The sequence below is a fragment of the Mus caroli genome, unplaced genomic scaffold (genome assembly GCF_978045245.1).
Source record: "Mus caroli unplaced genomic scaffold, Mus_caroli_1 scaffold_17, whole genome shotgun sequence".
Classification (NCBI taxonomy): domain Eukaryota; kingdom Metazoa; phylum Chordata; class Mammalia; order Rodentia; family Muridae; genus Mus; species Mus caroli.
The window spans coordinates 1,303,183-1,327,843 of NW_028227272.1; the positions used below are offsets into that span (position 1 = coordinate 1,303,183).

General features: G+C 45.8%; 1 protein-coding gene across 5 annotated transcripts; it reads right to left on the reverse strand.

Annotated features, from left to right (window-relative positions):
- Cdip1 (cell death inducing p53 target 1) lies at positions 1-23,418 on the reverse strand. 5 transcript variants are annotated; one of them, XM_021185056.3, is made up of 6 exons: positions 23,281-23,418; positions 3,789-3,853; positions 3,196-3,303; positions 2,792-2,947; positions 1,896-2,169; positions 1-1,800 (listed from the first exon to the last, which is right to left on the reverse strand). In XM_021185056.3, exons 3-6 carry the CDS (start codon positions 3,278-3,280, stop codon positions 1,689-1,691), a joined length of 627 nt encoding a protein of 208 aa, XP_021040715.1. In that variant the 5' UTR covers positions 3,281-3,303; positions 3,789-3,853; positions 23,281-23,418; the 3' UTR covers positions 1-1,688. The 5 variants fall into 5 exon arrangements, with proteins under 5 accessions (XP_021040715.1, XP_021040716.1, XP_021040719.1 ...); XM_021185057.3 differs by lacking the exon at positions 23,281-23,418 and adding an exon at positions 22,956-23,139; XM_021185060.3 differs by lacking the exon at positions 23,281-23,418 and adding an exon at positions 22,500-22,887.
- Between the last annotated feature and the right edge of the window lie 1,243 nt (positions 23,419-24,661).

A 24,661-nucleotide genomic window follows, 5' to 3' on the forward strand; every position in this document is an offset into this window, starting at 1 on the left:
TGAAGTTAAATATTTTTATTAGTAGGAATCTATTCCTATAAAAGTCTTTGTGTGAAAAAATGGTAGAACAGCAGGGAAACTCAGAAAGACTTGAGCCACCACCTTCACAGTTCAGAAGATTGATTTTACCAAGAACTGAGTGCCGAGACTTCAGTGTGTCAGCTTCAGACTGTCAGGTCTTAGTCCAGTAGTGCGGTCTTGTTTAAGGACGAAAGAGCTATAGCTATAGGTTAGGAGGTCACTAAGCTAAGACGGGGCTCCAGTTCTCAGGTTCTTCAGCCTGGGCATCTAATTATGCAAACGGCAGAAACCAATGCCCTGGCCCAGAACAGCTGGGTTCCCCCAGGGCAGGTCTATATATAATTCTGGTTTGGTGTAATTGGGTTCTTAAATGTGTTGTTTCCCAGGCCAAGGCTCCTGCCTGCCACTAGACTACCTATAGTCCCACCCTGTCTCTCAGAAAAGAAGGAAGCCAGGCAAGACAGCAGAGGCCCAGGGCAGGGGAGTGAAAGGGCCATTTAATGAAACTACAAACCAGGCCACAGTTCACAGTGATAGGAGGCCATGCAGTGTGAGAGACCAGGAGAGGGACAGCAGCAGGATACAGCGTCCACACGGGCATATTCACAGACTGTTCAAGAAATGACCAGGTTTGGGTCTATACCCTGGGCACGACTCATGTCCCTAGGATACTCCCACCACTTGTGACTTCTTCCTGGTCCCCAGCCCAGTGCCACAGCTGTTCCTACTGAGCTCCAATATGGAAGCAAGTCAACTATGGCAAAAAGGCTGGCACTTATTCCAGAGACCAATGAACCTACAAGGAGGCACTTCTGATCTGCCATGTCACAAACCACCAGGCAGAAGTTGCACCCCCACATAGCACAGACACAGAAGTAGACAGGACATGGGCATTCATTCCTTCCAGTCCCAGAAAATATAGGGGTTCACAGAGGTGTGGCCAGAAAGGAGCTCTGTACACTGACTGACTCAAAGAAGCTAGGTAAGAACAGGGGCAAGTTCTTCTTGGTTACCAGAGCTTTAAATAGCCCAGGATCCTCTTTGCTTCATACCAGGTAGCTCTTGAGTGTTTCCATACCTGAGAGTTCTGAGGTCCAGGGCTGGCAGTCATTCTTTCTTTCTTTCCCTATCTTGGTACCCCAGACAAGAAGCCCCACTTAAACCCAGGCCTTAAGACCCTGTCTTGCTTGGGTCTACTTAACTTTAGATGATACTCTGACTTCATTCCAGCAGGTCAGCAACAACTGTGGTTCCAGGTTCTACCCTCAGTGTAGGCCCTAGTCTTGGGGACCCGTTAATGCCTCTGGGTGCTTTTGGTCCCAGGAAGAGTAAGGACCAGCCTGGACCTTATACTTATACAGAAAAGGAGAAATGAGGGCCCTAGTAAGAGCCTCTCTAGCTTATCTTCTGAATTGCAAATGTCCAAGCAACACACAAGATTAGTGCCACCCCATGCCACCCACTGGCCCTTGGCCTTAAATCCAACAGAATTGTTGCTGGAAGAGTCGGATGCTCAGGGAAGGGCAAGGTGAGGACAGGATTTCCAGAGTACAGTGGCAGAACTTCCAACCCTAAGTGGGGAGTTGAGGGGATAGTGACCACTGAGCATGGGGAGCAAAGCACATGGGGGCCAGACTAATAGGTGGGGGAGTCCAAGTCTGGCTCTGTTAGCACAAGCGCTTGTATGTGCAGATGTAGGCTTTGCAGCTGGGACATGTGTGCGTCACATCCTTGAAGTCATTGATGAGGCAGGGGATCAAACAGCAGCCCAGGTCACACCTGAATTGAAGACAGAGATAGGCTGAGGCCTGAGAAGGCTCAGGCAGCACATAGAGCCCCAGCAGCACCACCACTTACCAGTGCCCCACACCTACCCCATGAAGCAGCAGAAGAAACCCAGCACAAAGTTCATCAGGCCTATCTCGTAGGAGATCTTGGTGGTGATGGCCTGCTGGCAGTGAGGACACACTGTCTGCACTGGTGCGCCTTCAAAGATCTCTCCCTGCAGTACTGTCACCGTGGTGGCTGCCCCTGATGGGACCAATACGGTGGCCGTGTGGCCCCCAGGGCCAGGGTAGGGCCCTGGTGGGTAGGGTCCTGGTGGATAATAGCCCATAGGTGGGTGAGGGCCTGGAGGAGGGTAGAAACCTGGAACAGCACACAGAAAGGTCACTGGCTGGCTGGGAGAAACACAGAACATATGATCCCAACACTCAATGCACAACCCACAGCTTCTTGCTGTCTTCCAGAAGAGGGCCAGAGTGTCAGCAGGAAGAGGCCTTGGCTCAAGGTGACCATTTATAATGACCCATTTGATCCCTACCACATTAAGACCAAGACAGATGTGGCAGAGAGCTAGGAGTATATAGCTCTACTCCACTTAACTTCCTTGCCTCTGGCATGCCAAGACTTCTTTTATGCCTGCAAGGATAAGGACTTAAGTAAAAAGAAAAGTACCATTTCTCTATGCATACAAAGCTTTTGCAAGTCAATATCTGAAATACCAAAGACAACCCAACCTAACCCAGATACTGCAGGAACCACACACGTTGGGCCTGAGTGTAGCGCCAGTGAGCTACTGGTGAACAAAGGTCCAGGCCTTCTTTGGGGGCTTATGTCCTTAGTAGGAAAAAACTCCCACCTTACCACAGTCCTTAGCATGAGCCACTATAACCTTCCTTGGTGGATGCAAAGTTCCTCCTAGCTGCCATTTTCATTTTATATGGAATGACTGGTGACTTTCCATAGTGAATTTGGGGTCTTAACTCACCTGCAGGCATGTAGGTGCCATCTGCATTCATATGGGGGGGCACAAAGCCAGGCTGAGGCACTGGTTGGCCAGGTGGCTCATAGGGTGGAGGGGCAATGTCAGCAGAAGGTAGTGGCATGCCTGGTGGAGGCTGCATCACAGCTGGCGAGGTTCGGCCTGAATAGAGATGGGCAGAAAGAAGATGGCTCAGCTTCTGCTCCACACAGAAGCAGGACACAGGATGACCCTGAAGCAGGATTTGAAAAGCCCCAACTACACTTGGAATGGAGAGCTGTGACAGGGATCCCAGAAGGCAGAAGCCAGTAAAGACCCTTAAGACAAAAGCCAATGACAGGGTACTGGCCCAGCAGTCCCATTAATGGGCCTTATCCAGACCTCTACCAATGATAATTTAACATCCTTACCTGGGGTAAGTGGGGCTCCACTTTTTTCCTCCAGTAGTGGGGCTGTAGGACCTCCTGGATAAGGAGGGGGTGGCTCATTAGACATCTTTGCTGCTGATACTCCTGGATCTGGAGGAGAAACAAGTTTAGCTCCTTGCTTCCATGCAAGGCCAACACACTAGGTTGTGACCATCTTTCGATGCTCATCAACCCACACACATGCATGTTTTCTCTGGCTCCTCTCAGGGAGCCTCTGGCTCAAACTCAGCTACCTGAGCTCTTCTACCATTTCCTTTCCTCAAAAGTGTGACAAGGACCAGGGTTGGTGGCTAGATCCAGCAGTACCCTTGGGATACTCTATCTCTGCCAGGGACAACCCACCAGAGCTACCCTCCTTTATACTGCTCCATGGTCACCCATATTTTTTTGGAAGCTGGAGGGTAAGGACAGAACTCTTGGTGACAAGGCCCAGCAGTCCTGTCTGAGAACCTAACCCCAGTCACTACCCAAGGAAGCTTGGCACCTACAGTCTCCCAACTCAACTGAGCTATGGGGGGCAGACTTTCTACCTTTCTACTTTCTGCAACATGGTTTGGAAAGGGGTGATTTCTTACCTCAGATTTCTGGTGCAGAGAACAGAAGTAGGTGAGAGTAATTCAGCGGAGGCAGATCTAGGAGGCTATTTCAGGGAAAGAGAAAGCAACAACTTTAATCCCAGGCTTCCAGGTAAGCTATTTCCCCAATACTCACAGCTTAACCACCCCACACCCCGAGTGGCACAGCTGCTGAATCCTCTGTGGGCCCACCATTCTCCATCCTATAGATCCAATTCCAAGGCTTGAAAGGAAGCAAAAAGAGTCAGCTGTGGGTTGGTGTCTGGCTCTGGCTTGTCTCCTGTTTTGCTTGGTATGAAAAGGAAAGAGTCAGTCAAAGGAAACAATCTGTTTTATTCCTTTCATCAGATGTCCAGAGTACCTGCTATAAGGCATTAGTGGAGAAGTAGACACACTCAGGTCTTACCTTCACTCTATTTAACATAAAAGATTAGTCATTAGTAGCAGCTTGAAGTGGGGACTGCCTTTTGTTAACTACAAAGCAGTAAGAAATCGAAAAAGTCCAGTACTACGGTATGTTCAATAAAAACGACATTTCTAGCAAAGCCTAGAGCCCTTACAGTAAGTCCAAACACAGAAGTACCAAGCCACTTAAATTTTTTTCCCATTTTGAAATAGAATCCCACCACTGTGTAGTCCAGTCTGGCCTTCAACTCTTCATCTTCCTGCCTAGTCTACCATAAGCTAGGATTATAGGCATATACCAGGACAACTTGCTTCCTATGTTTAACAAATCAGGGGCAGGGGCTGAGGGATCAGATCCCAAGCTTTGGGGTCAAATTTTGTGGTGATCTGAATAGGAATTGCCCTCATAGACTAGTGTTTGTCCATTGAGAGTAGCACTTATAGGAGGTGTGGCCTTGTTGGAGGAAGTGTGTCACTGTGGAGGCAGGCTTAGAGGTCTTATGTGTTCAATCTAGGCCTAATAATGTGGCAGTCTCCTGCTAAAGATCAAGATGTAAAACTTTCAGCTCCTTCTCTTGCACCATGTCTGACTGCATGCCACCATGCTGCTTCTCAGCCTGTTGATAATAGACTAAACCCCTAAAACTGTAAGCTAAACCCAATTAAATGTTTTTTTTCCTTTTTAAGAGCTGTGGTCATGGTGTCTCTTCACACTAATAAAATCCTAACTATGACAAATTTTAATACAGGTTTGAGAAACTCCATTCATGATCAATGTAGCCTAACACCCTCCATGCTCTTCTGCAGGAAGTTACTGCTTTGCCTGCACACAACTGCAGCTTCAGCCCATCTTTCCTTAGGCAGGCCCACATCTGAGGCTTCCAGGATCCACTACTTCAGATTATAGGACTACTCCTCTACAAAGCTATCCTTGCATTTCACAGTCCCCACCTACAGATAATGTCTGACTTTGAAATGCCATGAGCATTTCATTCAGCTGCTTTGGGTGCTGCTTGTTCCAAGTAACGATAATAGAGTGGAAACCTGCTGGGTGTCCCAGCAGTGCAACCCTGCCTGGCTTCCTCTCATTCTGTATGAAGCTCTACCAGAGAGTTGCATACTCTACCTTTGCTTGGCCACACCCACCCACCAGACTGAGCTCTTGTTTCTCTGAAGAACTCCAGATGGGAATTTTCACAGGAACAAGGATGCAAGTGACATTCTGAGATGCCTACCAAGACCTAAGGAACACTACAGAGTCATGAAGCCAAGCAAAACTGCTTTACTCCCCAACCCCAGGCCAGGCCATGTAGACTGACTCAGCTTCAAGTTAAAACAAAAACAACCCACAGTCTTGTAATTTGGGGTCAGCAAAGCACCAGAACTCCTGCTCCCTCAGAGGAGAAAGGATCAGCCTTGTTTCCAGTAAACCGAATGGACAGCAAAGAGATCTGGAGTCAGTCAAACCTGGCCTCAAGTCCATGGCATTAGCATGTCAAAGTCCTTACCTTCCTGTATGAGAAACCTCCTTCCCCAGGCCCAGACAGAACCCAATCTCTAGTACATCCATCGGGAGGAGGTCCTGCTGAGAGGTGTTCTAAAGTTACATCTTGGTGATAGCTACAAAGCTCTATTAACATATTAAAAGCACCAAACATAATTAACAGTGGGAAATCATTCATACGAATAAATTGTTAGGCAATTCAATGAGTATAAAAATCACAGATTATACTAAGACAGCTATAAAAGCACTTAATCTTATGGGATCCTGTTGTATATGCAATTCATCCTTCACCAAAACATTATGTAGCATGTGGCTGTACTTTGAAAAGAACATGATTCCAAAATAGGACCCTGAAGGCAGTATTGCGTGGTATGATCTTGTCAACCTGGCACACCTGGGAAACAAGACTCTCCAATGAAGAACTGCCTCCATAAGACTGACCTTCAGTATGTTTTCTTGATTGCAAACTGACATAGGAGTGGCCAGCCCACCTTGGGCAGTAATAACCCTGTAGGTCTGGCAGCAAACCAGTAAGCAGTGCTTTTTGGTTTTGTTTCTTTTTTAAGGTTTCCCCTTGAACTACTGTCCTGGCTTCCCTTGATGGTGATAGACCTGTAAGCTGTAAACTAAAACAAACCCCTTCCTCTGCAAGTTGCTTTTGGTTATGATGTTTTATCACTTCAACAAATTGCTGTTGTGATTAAAAAAAAAAAAAAAAAAAGGGACACTTGAGATGGAAAGTGAGAAAGAAATGGGGCCTGGACTTTTGGTGTGCCGGGTTCAGTTGCTTTCCTCTTTGGGTCTTTTGCTTCCCAGACAAGTTTCAAGTACAGGTCGCAGGGGCCTGAGAACTGTCTCTGGCATTCTGCTTGGCTCTCAACTATTTATTATGCAGTGCAATTGATTTAACGCCAAGGCAGAGCCTGGCTGCTGGTACAGGGCCCCTTGGAGTGGGGGCATATCTCCTGGCCAGCACAGCATAGGGTCTGAAGGCAAACTTAGTTCTCTGGTTGAAGCTGTCTAACACAACAACAGAGGGTAACCAACATACTCCCATGGTCTTTCTGTTTCCCAGAGTGCCAGTGAGCAGGCATTCTACTAAGGCCAGGAGAAGAAAGGGGAATTTTGAGTCCTGAGACCTATTGGTGCAATCAGACTGGTCAGCTCTGTGCACGAATTCTCACAGGACTGAAGACAAGTACTGAGGGGATGAGGTAAAAGGTGAGTGAGGACAAGGCTCAGAGGGACTTTCTGACATGACTTTTTCCATGTCTACAAGACCAATGGTTCTCCAAACTTTTGTTCTGTGGACTTCTTTATACCAGGTTATCAAGGACTTCAAATAGACTATCTCTCAATATGGCATTAGAAAATATTTAAGTACTTAATAAAGAATTTTTAAAAAATTAGTTTGGCCATGCAGTGGTAATGGTGCAAGCCTTTAATTCCAGAACTCAGTAGGCAGAAGCACATCACTGTGAGTTCAAGGCCATCTGATCTACAGAGTTAGTTCCAGGACAGTCAGGCTACACAAAAAAACCCAGTCTCTAAAAGACAAAAATAAAAAAGTTCAAGGATAAGGATGTAGCTTGGGGAGAGCAATCTCCTTACATATGCAAGGTCCTAGGTTCAATCCCCACCATAAATAAATAAATAAATAAAGCAAGTGAGATCACAGTGGCAAATTAAGTTTCCAAAATTCCGATTACTATTCACCAATAGAACAAAATTTAACAGTGGCAACAAACCAATTACACATTTATCATCTAGGAATGGTGGCTCAGCATTTGGGAGGTTGTGGCAGGAAGACTGCTGTAAACTTGAAGTAAATTGAGCTACAGAGTAAGACAAGGCCTCAAAAAATCCAAACCAAGGGTCAAAGAGATGGCTCAGCAGTTAGGAGCATTTGTTCAGTTCTCAGCATCCACATAGTAGTTTACAACCATCCAGTTCTAGGGAATCCAATGCCCTCTTCTGATATCCACAGGCACCAGGCACATATGTGATAAACCCGGCCCAACACTCATACATATAATTTTATTTTTTAATCCAAGCCAGTGGGCTATGAAGATAACTCAATAAGTTAAAGTGTGTGCTGTGTAAGTCTAGGAACCTGAGTTTGATCTTTGGAACCCATAAAAAGTGAAGAACCAACTCACTGAGTTGTCTATTCACCTCCATTCAAGTGCTGCAGTGTACACACCCTCACAAAAAAATGCAAAGAAGTTATAGCAACATAGGGAGACAAAAAATGTTTCCCTATGGAATAACTTTGCCTATATTCAACACGGTATCTCTGAATGCCTAAATCACCCATTTGTTTGTGCTGGTAATTCTTTGGGGAGGAGGGGAGCACAGAAGAAGGAACTTAGGACCTCAAATGTGCACTTTGCCACTAACACCCTGCATTAAAAAAATAAAGTGTGCTTATATCTGTTTATCTGTTTGCTAAGGTGTGTTGATGAGTGGCTTTGGAGCCCAGAAGAAAGTGTCAGTCTCTTGAGCTGTAGTTATAAGCATTTGTGAGTCACTTGTTTTGGGTGTTGGGATCTGAGCTCTAGTCCTTAGGACTGAGCAGCACAAGTGCTCTTAACTGCTGAGCTATCCCTCTAGCCCTCTGACAGTTGTTTTTCTGGGCATGAGGGGAAAAAAACAGCTACTTTGAACCATAACTTGAAAAACTACAACTGTGTATATGCTTTGCTCCCAGATAGCTATCAATCTTGAGGTTTTCTTGCGTGCCTCACACTTTATCACACAAAATGTTCAAAAGCTATGTACACACACATACCAATAATTAATAAAGGTGTGCTTGCTTTGGCAGCACATATACTAAAGTTCAAATGATACAGAGATAGCACCCTCACCCCCTCGCACAGGATGATTCATAAATTCAAGTGACCAGTAGTTTTTTCTTTGTTAAATTTCTGTAAAATTCTTTATTAGTTGTGTTTAGGTTAATAACCATTTTCTTGTGCTAAGACTTTGTGTAAAGCTAATGGAAAAGGTTTTTTACCATACTCATTTTGGTAAGCTCTTGCTGCTATTAACTTTTTAAAGCTTTATTGTTTGTGTACATATGCCATGGTATGTGGAGATCCAAAGAAAACTCTCTATAGAGTCTGTTGTCTCAGTCCACCTTTATGTGAGTTCTGGAGTAGAACTCAGGTCATCAGGTTTGCCTGTTAAGCATCTTTCCCCCCAGAGCATCTCACTGGCTAGCTACTAACTTTTGACTAATAAAATCGTATCTTTAGCTAGGTGGTGGTGGTGAACACCTTTGATCCCAGCACTGCGGATCAAAGAAAGCGGTTCTCTGAGTTTGAGGCCAGCCTGATCTAAAGAGAGTGTTCCAGGATAGCCAGAGCTATACAGAGAAACACTTGTCTTGAAAGACCAAAACCAATCAGAGAAGCAAAAAAATCTAATCTACCTTTAAACATAAAAAAGCATAAAGCTAATTTTTATTACCTTTATGTGTGTGCTGCTTTGAGTACTGGTAAAGACTGGTGCAGGTCAGTACCCCTGCCTGATCCAACCTAGGCTCCAGTGCTTTCTTTTCATGTGATTCTGAGGCATCCATGCAGATACTAGTACAATGCAAAGTCAAGGTCTAATACTGGTTTTGCTCTACTAATAAGACAGTCCAGCCGGGCGGTGGTGGTGTATGCCTTTAATCCCAGCACTTGGGAGGCAGAGGCAGGTGGATTTCTGAGTTCGAGGCCAGCCTGGTCTACAAAGTGAGTTCCAGGACAGCCAGGGCTACACAGAGAAACCCTGTCTCAAAAAAACAAAAAAAGAAAAAAAAAAAAAAAAAGACAGTCTGACCTCCTGCCCTCAGGAACTCTCCTTCCTGGCTGCAGAAGATAACCACTGTTCTAGAGAGACCCCACTAGACTGAATACAGGGTCAATTGCCTACTGCCAAAGAGACCTAGAGTCTTAGGTTTCCCTAGGGAAATCAGAGCCTGTTGTTGTTCTACCTGAAGAGCACCCCAGGGAGGCACCTGCTACTGTGCAAGCTTTTTAAATTAAACAAGCAGTTGGGACAAGGACTCTGCATCAGCCTTAGTAAGTCCAACTCCACCATTATCTGGCTCAACATCAGAGCTTGTTTGGTTAACTCATTTGCCTTCCTCTCAGAATGGAGAAAGGTTACCAGAATGTGTACAAAATGTCCTCTGCTGGACTGCAGGGGTTGGCCCACAGAACACTGAATAAAAAGAACCTGTTACATAGGCCTGAGGTGGTGGTGTACATCTTTACTTGGTAGGCAGAGGCAGGTGGATCTCTGAGTTCCAGGTCAGCCTGGAATACAAAGCAAGTTCCTAAACAGCCAGAGTTCTGCACAGAGAAACCCTGTAAACTGTGTCTCTCAAAAAAAAAAAAAAAAGAAAAAAGGAAAAAAAGAAACAAGAAACAAGAGCCTGCTACTGCTACTTTACTACTTGACAGGAACAATGCCTCTATCCTGGAGTTATCTGATCACTGATCATGGTGCCTGTGGTCACCCGCAATGACCTCATTCAAAGACATATAGACCCTAGTCTGAGCAGCTCACCCCTGTGGCATCCATTTCCAAAACAGCAGAGGTCATACAGAACCTCTGTGAGAAATCCTCTAGATTGCTCTCCTGTTGGACTGCCCTCTTAAGACATGTGGGGACTTGCCTAGAGATCCCAAAGTCAGCAGCACCCCTGGGAAAGCGTTCTACCTGGACCCAGAGGCATGCGACTGTGCTGCATATGCTGCAGAGTGGCATTCCCAGGGTCATTTCACTACCACTGTCCCTTCACAGAGGTGGTCCCCTGTGGCATCCATGGATTATGACACCAGCTGCCCTCACATGGGCCCCTCTGTCTCTGGGAGTAGGTCTTTGGCACCTGGCCAGGGGGAGGGCACTCTGCTTCACCCATGGCCTCCCATTTGCTGAACAGGGCAGGAGGCCATGCAATGTGATGGGTCATCACAACCAGTGGGCACTACGAACCTCAGTGTATCACTGGATAAGACTGGCCCCTGGGTAACATCCCACGGCTGCCCTATCCTAGTTGCCCAACTACCCCAAAAGTATGTGTTAGCACAGGCTCATGTGGTGGAAATTTGAAGGAAAGCCATGTGGGGAGATCCAGATGGCTGGTGCTGCTCTTGGAACAACTAGCAACCAGGCCAGCATCACAGCTGAGTCAGCACTCATCTCAACTACTCATTGTTCTGGGCTCTAGACCCAGCCCTGTTCAAAGCCCAGAAGGAAGGCTTGGAGGAGACAAAGTCCAACAGGCAAAGGAAATAAAGGAAACAGTGACTAAAGTGGCTATGCTGGCTGGATAGGACAACAGCATTGAGGCTTGCAGGAGGACCCAGCTACAGGGATTACTGCTAAGGTCCAAATCTCAGATCTCAAGACACAGCGGGTCAAGGAAGACAGTCCCAGACCTCTCAGTGGCAGAGTACTTGCTTAGCATCTGTCATGGTTTGAACGTGCTTGGCCCAGGGAGTGGCACTATTTGGAGGTGTGGCCTTGTTGGAGTAGGTGTGTCACTATGGGTGTGGGCTTTAAGACCCTGGTCCTAGCTGCCTAGAAGCAAGTCTTCTGCTATCAGCCTTCAAATAATGATGTAGAACTCTCAGCTCCTCCTGCCTGGATGCTGCCATGTTCCTACCTTGATGATAATGGACTCTGAACCTGTAAGCCAGCCCCAATTAAATGTTGTACTTTATAAGACTTGCCTTGGTCATGGTGTCTGTTCAGAGCAGTAAAACCCTGACTAGGACAACATCCATGAAGCCATAGGTTCAATTTCTTGTAGTGAAAAGTAAAAACTCAGGAAAACTGGAGCTACATAGTAAGATCCTGTCTTAAAAACAACAACAACAACAATGGGGGGGGGGAACAAAACCATAAATGTAGCAAAGCCACCTTCCTTTCTTGCCTGTCAATGGCATACATAGGTCTTCCTGGCACTCTAGTATCAGGATAATGGTTGAGGCCCTAGACAAATTCCTTAGTCTCTGACTTGTTTTGGAAAATGATATTCTTGTGAGGCAGAACTAAACTCCACATGCTGGGCAGAACAGGCTTTACGCAGGTAACAAGTAGTGGTTATTTCAGAAGATGCTTTTAATTGAACTACTGTGTAAAGAAACATCGTCCACTCCTAATGAAATCAAGGCTATGATTATGTCACATTGAAAATAGTGACAGATTGTAAAGAATGACAGCCTCATGAAGTAGGTGGCTCAGACAGCTAGCTGCACCCAAAGCCATCCTTCCTGCATCTTCCCTTCTGTTATGAAATCAGTGTATTAACTAATTCACTCCTGCCCTAATTACAGTTCCCATAACCATCTGACTAAGCTCTGGTCAATACTGGCCTTAGTGCCTGGGCCATAGAAGGCACTGATGGAAGTCAGCTCAGTCTAGACCATGGACCTTCTCCTGGCTGGGCTTATAGGACTTGGTTACAATAGTGCCGCAACCATGGAGAAATATACTATGTATGAAAGATGGTCATGGAGACTCCAACCACTTCTAACTGTTCCACTGATAGAAATAAACCTGTTTTAGTCAATTATTGGTAAATAACTTCTAATTATTAGAAAAGAACTACATTAAAAACTAGTATTACTTGGGCCTAAAGGCATACATCTTTCCAGGAAATGAATTATCCAAACATTTCTATTAACTTTCCAATTAAATGGCTTTCTCCAGGTGACAGAATATTGTCTGCTAGGGGTAAATGCTTTTTGTTGTTTAAAAACAGACCCCAGCCATATCTAACGATGGTATATAACTATGCTGAATGCAAACTTTCCAGTATGGCTGCTTTAAGGTTACTATGCACTAAGCTCTGTGAATAAGCCTAATAAATTCAGTGCTTACCCAGAGTAAACTTTGGTAGAATCACACCTTGGTCTGTTGTTGGGACCACATGAGTGGGCAGACATTATTTATTTATGCCTCCCCAAGGAAAGGCATTTTATCAACAGAAGCTATCATGGGCCTCTACATTGAAATCCTTTCTCAAAAAAATTAAGGGTACCAAAAAGCAAAACAAAAAGGGCACACACAAAAAAAAACCAAAACAAAACAACAAAGAGTTAGGGGCTGTAGTTCAGTGTAGAACACTTGCCTAATATGAGCAGGGTCCTGGGTTCAATCTCCAGCACTATATACAAAAAAGAGAGACAACTAGAGGCCCTGGAATGGGGCCACACAATCCTAGCACTCACTTCAGTGTGAACACCTGGCTGCAGAAGCCGTTGCTAATGTATAGAGAATACGGACGGAGCATTTACCATGTTGACATAGATGCCCTTCATGGGGACAGAAAGGAAAGGCTCACAGTGAATGCAGGTATGCCAATGTCTCAGACCCACACCATCTTCCTCTCCACCAAGGTCTGCACAAATCTGCAGCTAAGTCAGTGTGTAACCAGGCCAGGACTCCTACAGCTGCCCAGAGACAATATGCTAGGCAAAAAACAAAGAGAACGCCAGGCATGAGGGTGCATACCTTTAATCCCAGCACTCAGGAGACAGAGACAGGTGGAACTCTGTAAGTTCAAGACTAGCCTGGTCTACATATATTCAGTCTCAAAGAGAGAGTGGAAGAGGAAGAGGCATTGTTCACAAAGTCCATTTGGTCTCAGAGAACCCTGGTGAAGGCTGAACCTGTCTACAACTGTGCTGAGAAGACAGCCAGTGTGTTTCCACCTCCAATCCGAGAGACCTGCCCAATCAGCATCAGCTAGTCTATGAAAGTCTAACTGCGGTCCATCTTCCACCAAGTCCCAGCAGAGGCAAGCCAAGAGGGGTAATGCCACTGCAGGCCCTGACCATTTCTGGCTTGTATCAATGAGGGTACAAGTACAACATGAGAAGGAAGTGAAAAGAGAAGGAGAAGCCAAATCAAGATAAGACTAGTGGTTCCAGCTGGGCATTGGTGGCACACGCCTTTAATCCCAGCTCTCAGGAGGCAGAGGCAGGCAGATTTCTGAATTCGAGGCCAGCCTGGTCTACAGAGTGAGTTCCAGGACAGCCAGGGCTATACAGAGAAACCCTGTCTTGGAAAAAAAAAAAAAAAAGACTAGTGGTTCCAAACTTACAAGTAGGTATGACTTCTAGGCCAAGATGAGGACAGTAACTGTGCACTGACATCCTAATGATTTCTCACCAATGCTCTTAGCAAACACCTTTCACTCCCTGTGACCTCAAAAGAGGGGCCACAAGGGAGTAGGTTAATTCTCCTTTTCTGAAGGAAAGCTGTGCTGCCAGGTATATTCCACTTTGAGGGCAGCAATTCCCACAAGCAAAGGTATCTATATGTATTGTCTTGATGTTCGGCCAAAAGGATGGCTAACTCCATTGCAACTACAAAGTAACTGCATTCACACCTCAAAGGACACTTATCTACTTTTAACAAATATGGAAAAATGGTATGGACTAGGATCTAAATACAAGCAGTTAAGAACAGAGTAATCCTCCTTCAGTAGTGCTCTCTGGATAGTGAGATCTTGAGAGGTTTGTTCATACATAAATACAAATGCGGAAGCCTTTTACTTATGTGTAGATTCTAGTTTTTCTTTCTTTCTTTCTTTCTTTCTTTTTTTTTTGGTTTTTCGAGACAGGGTTTCTCTGTATAGCTCTGGCTGTCTTTGTAGACCAGGCTGGCCTCGAACTCAGAAATCCACCTGCCTCTGCCTCCCGAGTGCTGGGATTAAAGGCGTGCGCCACCATGCCCAGCGATTCTAGTTTTTCTATGATGAGCACTAGCTCCTTCTTCAAAATGCTCAAAACTGTTAAATATTATTATTTTTCAAACCAGAATGGTGCCTCAGACTATGAGTGAGTTCTGGAGAAACAGGGGCTTCTGAGAACTCTCCCTCTCAGATGTCACAAGCATCTTTTACTGCATCTTCCTGGGTTTTGTAGAGTAACTCCCACTTCTCTTCTGGATCATTGCCCAGGGCTTTGGGTAAACTGTCAAGTTGGCTAGGTCTTGCATGGAGAGCCAGCAAGTCACTTGAGGAGGAGGGCAAGCAAGCAACTCCCCAAGGGACACATGATACACTAGAGAGTGATGAGGTTCCTGGGCTTGAGGCAGGTGATGGTTGGTTCTAAGCCACGAACACAGCCTAGGCTGGTCCTGTGCCCTTGCCCTGCTCTCTGAGCTGTTTCTGTGTTCAAGAGCTTGTTTCTATATATTCTGCTGCTAGCATAGAACACAATGGAAGTCCACATAAGAGAGGAAATGAAGAGCAAAAGATGGAAAAAGGGCTACAGCTGCAGGCACAACCAGAGATAAACAAGTTGTCGGCACCTGTTACAAGGCAGGCCATGGTGACTGAAAGCTAATTTTAGAAACACCACAAGCCTAAAGACCCATCTCTTAAGCCACCAAAATGGAACCTTATGGGAGAAAAGTCCTGATATCTGCCTGCAGTGAACTGACACAAAACAGACAGCCTCTGGGTTATTTTAACCATTATTCTGACCAAGGACAACACACAAACCCCTGATGTGCAGTCAAACCATGTAGTCACGACAGTCATAGCCACCAGGTGCAAGGTTTTTGTTTTTAAGATTTTTATTTTTTGCTGGGCAGCGGTGATGCACACCTTTAATCCTAGCACTTGGGAGGCTGAGGCAGGTGGATTTCTGAGTTCAAGGCCAGCCTGGTCTACAGAGTGAGTTCCAGGATAGCCAGGACTACACAGAGAAACCCTGTCTCAAAAAAAAAAAGGAAAAAAAAACCTCAATTTTTATTTTTTATGTGTATGCATTTGTGTGTCAGTTCATACCATGAGTGTTCCAGTGCCTGCAGAGGCCAGAGGTAGGCATCAAATCACTGAAAGGAATTACAGATGGTTTTGATCTACCCAGAACTAAATAACCGCTGGGCTCCTTTATCTCACACAGCTCACTAAGTGCTCACCCTCCAAACTTTCTCTCACAAAAATGAGATGACATCATCTTTAAGATACTGATCTCTCATGTAATAGATCACTTCCTCTATTATTCTAGGGAAATTTCTGCTTGGGGGAAGATAAGCTACAGAGATTTGTCACTGCTAATACTAGATACTTTGTAGAAATCACAGCAATTACTAAAAGAAAAGAAAATACCACAAAACATAGCAGACCTGAGCCAGACCTCAACAACTCTTTAAGTTGCTGTCAAATGATTTTCCAAGAGCAATTTAAAAACAGAACACTGTATATGTTAGCATACACTTTTAAAAATGGTATTGAACTCTGTAAGTTCAAGGCCAGCTTGGTCCACTTTTTGCCTGGACTATACAGTGAGACACAAAACCTGAGAAATGTGTCTAGTGCAGGGTCACAGTGGAAACTTATCAATAGCCTGCCCTGTGGAGCTGTGCACAGATGTCAGCAAAAGCACCCAGGAAAAAACAAAACACAGAGAATCAAAGTGGAAGGCAAAGCTACTAGTATTTTATATGCAGTATACTACACAGCAGAAGCTAAACCAAATTCCTATTACTTGAAGTAGACATGGAAGCCTGGAATGTTCACCTATCAGTTGGCACAATAGCTCTGGGTTTGGGAAATGGGAATGTGGTTTGCAGTTGTCATTGGCGTGTATACATTTCTCTTCAGATATCTCACCTTTCTGGCTAGAAAAGCATCAGAGATAACTGAATCTGAAGTCTCTGCTAACAATCATTTGGGTGTCAAGCACTTATTAAGCAGGAGCCATGTAAACTACTGGAAACCACAGCAGAGAGAACAGAAGCAGCAGGTTGGGGAGTGGGCTCAGGAACGATGTAGCTATTCTGGTTACTAGAGCAGAGCCAGGCCTCAGCTGCCCTGACAAATACTCAACACCCCTGCCCTCCTCCAGCTCTCTTGCCACATGCTCCAAAGTGTTCAAAGTACACTGGTTGCCCAGGATGGTGGTCCACGTATATACGTATTTGGAAGGTAGAGACAGGAGGATCAGAAGTTCAAGGCCAGTCTCAACTATATAGAATGTCTGAGGATGTCCTGGGCTGTATCAGACCCTGTCTCGAAAACAGTAACACTGCCATACATGTGAGTGGGTGGGGTCCTCTGCACTTAAGTTTACATGGATTTCACAGTGCCATGAACAAAAGGCTGAAGTCCTAGGAAAGCAGGGCTGGAAAGAAAAAGGGAAAGAAAATGAAACGTCTCCTTGGGCTGAAGTCTCTCTACATTTCTCAAAGCTCACAGGCTATCTATTCAAGGACCTTAAAGGGCAGTGTGACCTCATGAAGTCTTTGTTCTACTAGCTTATTTTAGAATGAATCCAATGACTGTACACTTGAGGATTCAACTCTCCATTCAAAACTGTATTTCGAGGGAAGAATGCATACACCATGGTTCTGTGCTTTCAGAGCTGGTAAGCTCACAGGAAGACAACTGAAATTCAGGCAGTACCTGATTTTATTCAGCCAATAAACACTGTCTGCTATGTGTCAGACCCTTTCCAAGGCAACCTGGGTGGGAGACATTTCCCTTAACAGATTGAGGAGAGGAACTATAAACAGAGAGGTACAGTGATGGAGGAATAAGAATTAGAGGAGTCCTACAGAGCTTAATTCTACACAGGAAACGCTTCACCGAACATGCAACGTCTCAGCACAGGCAAAGGTGAATTACACAGTATGGGAAGAAGTCCAAGCAAGAAGTTACATGCAAAGGTCCCCAGAGCAAACTGGCTAGAGGAGATCCTAGGGGGCTCCCACACTGAGTGCAGGAGGCAGGCAGGAGAGCAGTGGGATAAGTTAGGAAATGGGGAGGAGGTTAAGTTGTCCCAAGTCTCCCTTTGCACTGTGTGTATACCATTATCAAATAGGCAGCGGCTAAAGGGAGAAACCTACAGTATTTGGTACCTCTGGCAGTGCTGGGTATAGTTCCTTTTTGGCCAGTTTGAGGCCACAGAGAAACAGGTCATAGTGTGGCTAATCTCCAGGAGGCACAGGTAAATTAGGCATTTATGGAAGCCAAGCTTGACAACACCAAGGACCAAAACTAAGGCTGGATCCTTAAGGGACACAGAACACCCGGGAAATCTGTGAACTGAGAAGGGATCGTTTGAGTTCTTCCCTGAACAGAGCAGGGTTCTTCAGGTCTGAACATGGGCCAATTATATCAGTGAATTCATCATTAGCTAAGTTTACTTTTCTAAGTGAGTATTTATTCAAGAGCCAAGACCCTTGACTCCTTAATTCAGGCAATTCACTGCACCCAAGAGTAATAACTCAATTCACAGTCCCAATCCTCAGATAACTATAGACCCACCTGGGAACCTGGATCAGAAGAATTTACAGAACAGGCAAGACCAGCAGCTGGCTCTAACCACCAGGAGAGGTCTGTGAGCCAGGGACCCACAGGACAGTCCTATAACCAGGGCATTAGTTACTTTCAGAAGAGGACCAAACACTGTGCTCAAGAGCCCAGACTAGTACTTGGGGACAGTCTCTCTATGGCTCATAAAATATGTATACTACAGCTTGGCTGACATTCCTAGGCAGGATTTCCCCCACCTAGAAGGTTTATTTCTATTTGCCATACCCCAGTCACCAAACGAAATGGGTGAAAGGGGTTCTAAACATTTTTCTTTTTCAAAATTACAATTTACTTATTTATGTAATATGTGTGGGCTCATGTGCCATGGTATGCCTGTGGAAGTCAGAGGACAATCTGAGGGAGTTTGTTCTTTTTTTTTTTTTACGTGTGTCCTGGGGATTACACTCTAAAGTCAAATGCCTTTACCTGCTGAGCAGCATGTCAGCTGCTTTTTTTTTTTTTTAAGTGTGTACAGGATTTTGCATCTATGTCTGTGCACTGCATTCATTCAGTGCCTGAGGAAGCAAGAAGAGGTGTCAGATGCCATGGAACTGGGGTTACCACAGCTGCTGGGAATTGAACACACATTCTCTGGAAGAGTAGTCAGTGCTCTTAACTACAGAGCCATTTCTCCAACTCTGAAAATTTAAAACATTTCCTTTAAACCTTGACCAGTATTCTAATTCTGCGGTTAACAAACAAAACAAAACAAAACAAAACAAAACAAAACAAAACACAAACAAAAAACCTCAACTTATCTGATGGCAAAGTTTTGAGAGAAAATGTATGTTCAGCCCTATATTCCAAACCTCCTTCAGTCTACTCCAGCCCTACCCACTGTACCTTGCATGTCTCTGAACCATCTATCTGTACATACCTGCTGAATAAATGAGTCCATGAGATATTAACCTCCCTGACGCCCTGCTAGTCCTAACACAAATGCCCATTATTCTCAGCTCCAGAGGCAGAGCACAGCCACATCTGAGGTAGATGTCACTGTCTTCTTTCTGAAAGTGCCTTTATTTATGGCCAATATTCAAAACAAGAAAGAATGCCACTTCTTGAATCACAATCAGCTCCAAGGAGGAATAGTCATAGTGAGGCCAGGAAAGCTCCCACTTCTGTGGCCCCCCTTCCATTTAATCCTGTTATTTTAGGATATGAAGGCCTGCTTTGTTATTATTAGGAACTCTTGCTGCTTCCTCTGCTAGAAGGGCTATTCCTAGGCTACCTCCTAGAGCAGTGGTTCTCAACCTTCCTAATGCTGTGATCTTTTAATGTAGTACCTCATGTGTGGTGACCCCAACCATAACATTATGTTTATTGCTACTTCATAACTAATTTTGGTACTGTTATAAATCAAAATGTAAATATCTGTGTTTTCCAATGGTCTTACATGACCCCTGTGACAGGACTGTTTGATACCCACAGAGTCACGACCCATAGATTCAGAACCACTGTCTTAGGCAGATGCAGATGACAAGTGCAAATCAGCCAAGAAACAACAATAAATACACAAAGGGCACTGTGTCCTTTCCCATTCCCCCAACTTATACCGTCACTGAACCATAACAACTACTCATCAAGTAGTATAGAATTCTTCTCAAACACCACCCAAACAACCCTGCCACCTTACTACCTACGTCCACTGCGTTTCTTCTAAATCCCAGGCACAGCACACAATTGGATCTGAGTTTAGACTAAATTAACATTTATTGATTATGTGGCTTCTCAGGCACATTCAGAGATTTAGTTAAACTGGACACCTTGTAGTTAAGAACTGATAAGCAGCTGGGTGGTGGCAATGGTGTCTTCAATCCTAACATTCGGGAGGCAGAGGCAGGAGGAGCTGAGTTGGAGGCTAGCTTGGTCTATAGAGCAAGTTCTAGGTCAGCCAGAGTTACAGAGAGAATGTCAAAAAACCAAAAGGAGGAGAAGGAGGCAAAAAAGGCAGAGGAGCAGAAGAGAAAGAGGACAAAGAGGAGAAAGAGGAAGAGAATAAGAAATAACTGACAAGCTAGATCACCCAGTGGACAGACCCATAAAGGATTCTCCTCATGACCATATCAGGAGCATGGTGACAAGAAATATTTTCTTTAAAGAAAATGCACTATAACTGCTTTCAAGGGAAGAATAACAGCGTTTTTTGAAACCAAACCTCCCCTGCCCATCTTTTAGGTTCAAGCAATCCTTCCACCTCACCCTTCAAAGTAGCCAAGAATGCAAGGATGCACTGCCAGGCTGGTTTTTTTAAGACTTCTTTGTGTCCTGCAGTTTCCTTTTCCTTTTTATTTTATTTTTATTTTCTTTTCTTTTTTTCAAGACAGGGTTTCTCTGTATAGTCCTGGCTGTCCTGGAACTCACTCTGTAGACCAGGTTAACAAAAACAAAACAAAACACAAACAAAAAACCTCAACTTATCTGATGGCAAAGTTTTGAGAGAAAAATGTATGTTCAGCCCTATATCCCAAACCTCCTTCAGTCTACTCCAGCCCTACCCACTATACCTTGCATGTCTCTGAACTCAGAAATCCTCCTGCCTCTGCCTCCCAAGTGCTGGGATTAAAGGCGTGCGCCACCATGCCCAGCTGTCTTGAAGTTTCATGTCCTTTCTTTTGTCTACCATGAAGGAATCTTCTCAGCACTTAAGAGCAGGCACCTGCCTTCATCTGGTCTGGGTGCTATTCTTCACTTAAATGTAGCTAGCACATGAGGTTCTAGGAAGGGCAATGGCTTGTCCTAAAGCTTCAGAGTTACAAAGAGGAGCCTTCAGTGTGATCTGTTATCTCAGGAGCCTTCAGTGTGGTCTGTCATCTCAGGAGCCTTCAGTGTAGTCTGCCATCTCAGGAGCCTTCAGTGTAGTCTGCCATCTCAGGAGCCTTCAGTGTGATCTGCCATCTCAAGTCTAGGAATACTTGTCCCAGGACCCTATTATCACTAGAGTTGTCTGATGACTCAAAAAAGAGGCATCAGGTAAGGCCTAAGGGGCCACAGGCTCAGAACTGTGTGGGTGGTAGTTCTGTGAGGGGAGGTAGTTATAAGGTAGGCTGAGGGCATAGAGCTGCAGCCTCTGTAGTGGGATACCTATCCTGCAGCCTCTCCTACAAGACACAGTGCCTCCCAGAAATGAGTCCATTTCTATTGTGTACAATCTACTTCTAAGTTCTCTCACAGGCCAAGAAATCTCCCATCCACACTTCCAACCCCCACCCCAGGAAAGACCAAGAACTCTGGAGAACTCCATACATGCTATGTCTCACTAGAAGATCTTTTACTTACAAGACAGAGAGTTTCACAGAGCCAGTCTCTTCTCCCTTTCAAATGAAGAGTGTGTGTGACAGTCTGGTGTTCATAGCTATGGAGCCAAGTACAAAGGCCCATGGGACTCAAAGCTGTAACTATGAGGTCACCAACTGTGCACTTCAACCCTGTTCTAAAGCTTAAAAAACATCCATGGCACCAGTAGGTTCAAAATGGGCAAGCTTGAAACATACAAAAGAGCCAAGAGAACAAGGCCAAGGACTGAACAAGCAGACAACTCACTTTAATTATTGCCAGCATAATCTGCTGGGACAACCAGGCCTCTGGGACACATTCCATTTTCTCTCTCTCTCAAAACAGTTTTGTCCCCTGAAGTGTTCTTTACACAGTCCCTCTTTCTTCTGGTCAGCTACCTTAAGTCTTCTCAACATCCATGTAAAGGTCTTCCTGGTTCTAAAAACACATCCTATAGAAACCCTCCAAAACCCTTTGGATCGTCAGGACTGGGAGGCAGACTGATTTTCAAATAGCCAAGGTGGGGAAAAATCAATAAGCAACAAGAATTCTAAGTCTAGTTAATAATATGTAGCTTTACTAGGAATGGAAATATACTGTTATCTGCATGTACTTTGGCATGAAAATAAAAGACTGATGGATAAGTACCCAATAAAGATATTAATTGTACATTCTAGGTGGTAGTCCATAGGTGTGCACTGTGAAGTTCAACGGTTTTTGTATGCTTTGAATTTTTCCTAACTAATGTCAAGGTAGAGGAGGTCTTTGAGACAGTGAGTGACCAAAAATATCTTTCTTATTATGAGCAGAGAGCAAGAAGAGCAGACATGCTCACCTCTTTCTTCCCACCCAACTCTGGTCAGCACCAACAAGAAGCTAAGGACCAGAAGGAGCAGTCCTATTTGCCCAGAAAATGCCCTGTTTGGAGTACACTACAAAACTGATATAAAAACTACTGAATGCCCTCTCCCCAAAGCCCCTGATCCTTACTCCTGAAACACAGGTTCTCAGTCCCAAGTATGCATGAGAATTTCTGGAGAGCTTACTAAATGCAGATTTCTGGGCCTTACCCCATAAATACTCAAATCAGATCCTGGGGAATGGGGAAAGTCCAGGTCTTTCTGATGCAGAGGATCCTACCCTGATCACTCCATCTTCCTTGACACCTGTTGAGAGGTCCCAGTAGACCCACCTCCTCCAAGGTCCTGGATGGCTTGGAGCTTCCCCAGCCCCTCGCCTTCCTAACGTCCTGCCGGAGCGCCACGTAGAGCCAAGTCTAGACCTGCAAACCGGCGGGGGAAGGAGGTCGAGACGGCCTCCTCCAGGACCGCCAAGGTCACCCGCGGGTCTCTGAGGCTTGCCTCAGGGATCCTCCCCGACCGATCGCCGTTCCTCAACCCTCCATAACCCCGAGGAAAATGGCTCGTACAGCCGTCCCTTACAGAAATGTAGGAAGGCGTGATAATCACCCGAGTGGGCTGGCCCTTCTCTGGCTGATATCCCCTGTCTGCAGGCCCAGTTCGCTCGGGGCCCTGAAATGCTAGCCCTCGCAGCCCCGCAGCTGCAGCCACGCCGAAATCAACTGCCCTGATTCTGCGTGGCGTTTCGAAGGGAATGGACTCCCCCAGGACAACCCAGGTCCGTTTACCTCGGAATCCAGGAGCTGAGGCCAGAGGGACAGAGATCGGCAGTGGTCCGGCCCGCGGCTCCGAGGAGCCCCTCTACCAGAGGACTCGCAGCACTCACCGCCCCCGCACCGAGAGGACCCTGGAATTTGTAGTCTTTCGGCGCACCCGCAGCATTCCCTGAGGCGGGGGCCTACAGCTCCCGGCACCCACCGCGCGGCGGAGGGGGTGAGGGCGGAGCTCGGCGGGCTAGGTCACGCGGGCGGAGGGTTTCGAAGCCTAGCCCCCGCCTCGGCGTGTGAGAGGGGTCCCATCGGAAGCCCCTTGGAAGTCTCAGAGGTGACTCACCGTCAGTTCCAGCCCCTCACCGGCCAAGCGCTGCCGCAGGAACGGCTGCCTCAGCCCCGTAGCTGTCCAGAGGGAACCGCAAAGCTGTGGAGAAAGGCCCAACCTCCTGGCCTCGCGCCTTAGGGCGGGGCCTCGCGCCTTAGGGCGGGGCCTCGCGCCTTAGGGCGGGGCTTCGCGCCTCACGCAAAGAGCTTGGATGACGTCAGTGGAGGCTCGTTGCGGATGGGCGACGAGCCAGTGGTAGTTCCCCAGGCCCTTCTGCTTGGGAAAAGGCTGGAAAGAAGGATGGTGGTGCTTGCGCTCCCTCAGGCCAGCCAGCCAGCCGTGCTGCGCTCCCCTAGAGTTGAGGGAGAGCTACCACCCTTGCCCTAAGCTGCCCGGGCTTTCATGAAGCTGTGAACCACACCAGCTGTCCCTGCCCTCACACAGCTTCCACTCTGACAAACGATACACAAATAAGCCACAAAATGACCAGCATGTCAAAGGAAAGCAACAGGATGTCCCAACAGAATTAGAGTGTTGCCTCTGAGTAGGGAAGGTAGGAAAGGCTATGGTGGGATGAGGTGGGAAGTAAAGAAAAAGACTGGCAGTGATGGCACACGCCTTTAAACCCAGCACTCAGGAGGCAGAGGCAGGCGGATTTCTGAATTCGAGGCCGGCCTGGTCTACAGAGTGAGTTCCAGGACAGCCAGGGCTACACAGAGAACTCTGTCTCCAAAAAACAAGCAAACAAACAAACAAAAAAAAAAAAAAAAAAAAAAAAAGAAAGAAAGAAAGAAAAAAAAAAAGAAGAAGAAGAAGAGAAAGAGACTGGCATAGAAGAACTTTTGAAAGGCACTTTGGCCAGTAAGGTAAAGACTGGAAGACAGGCTAGATGCAAGTCACCAAGGTCATCAGTGAAGTTTGGATTTATTACACATGGAAACTAAAGCTCTCTTCTTTTTCTTTTGTATTTGTGTGTGTGAGAGGCACACATGTATGTCAAAGGGCAACTTTCAAGAGTCAGGTCTCCTTCCAGCATGTGGGCTTTGGTTCTCACTCAGGTTTTCCAACTTGGCAAAGACCCATGAGCCATCTCACGGATCGTTTTGTATGTTTAGGCAGGGTGTCCCTCTGAGTCTTTGATTCAGACTCAAAACCATCCTCCTACCACTCAGTCTGTCAAGTGCTGGGATTACAAGCAGGGAGACATCACAGTTTGAGGAGTTTTAAGCATTAGAACTACAACTGAGTTTCACTGGTCACGGGTTTTGTACTGCACATTTCATCTGACCACTAACATATTATTCCAAAATCAATACTTGTATTTTAGCGTTTATTCATGGACATATGGATCCTGTGCATTGTTAACTGAGGTTAATTAAGAGCAACCTGTTACAAA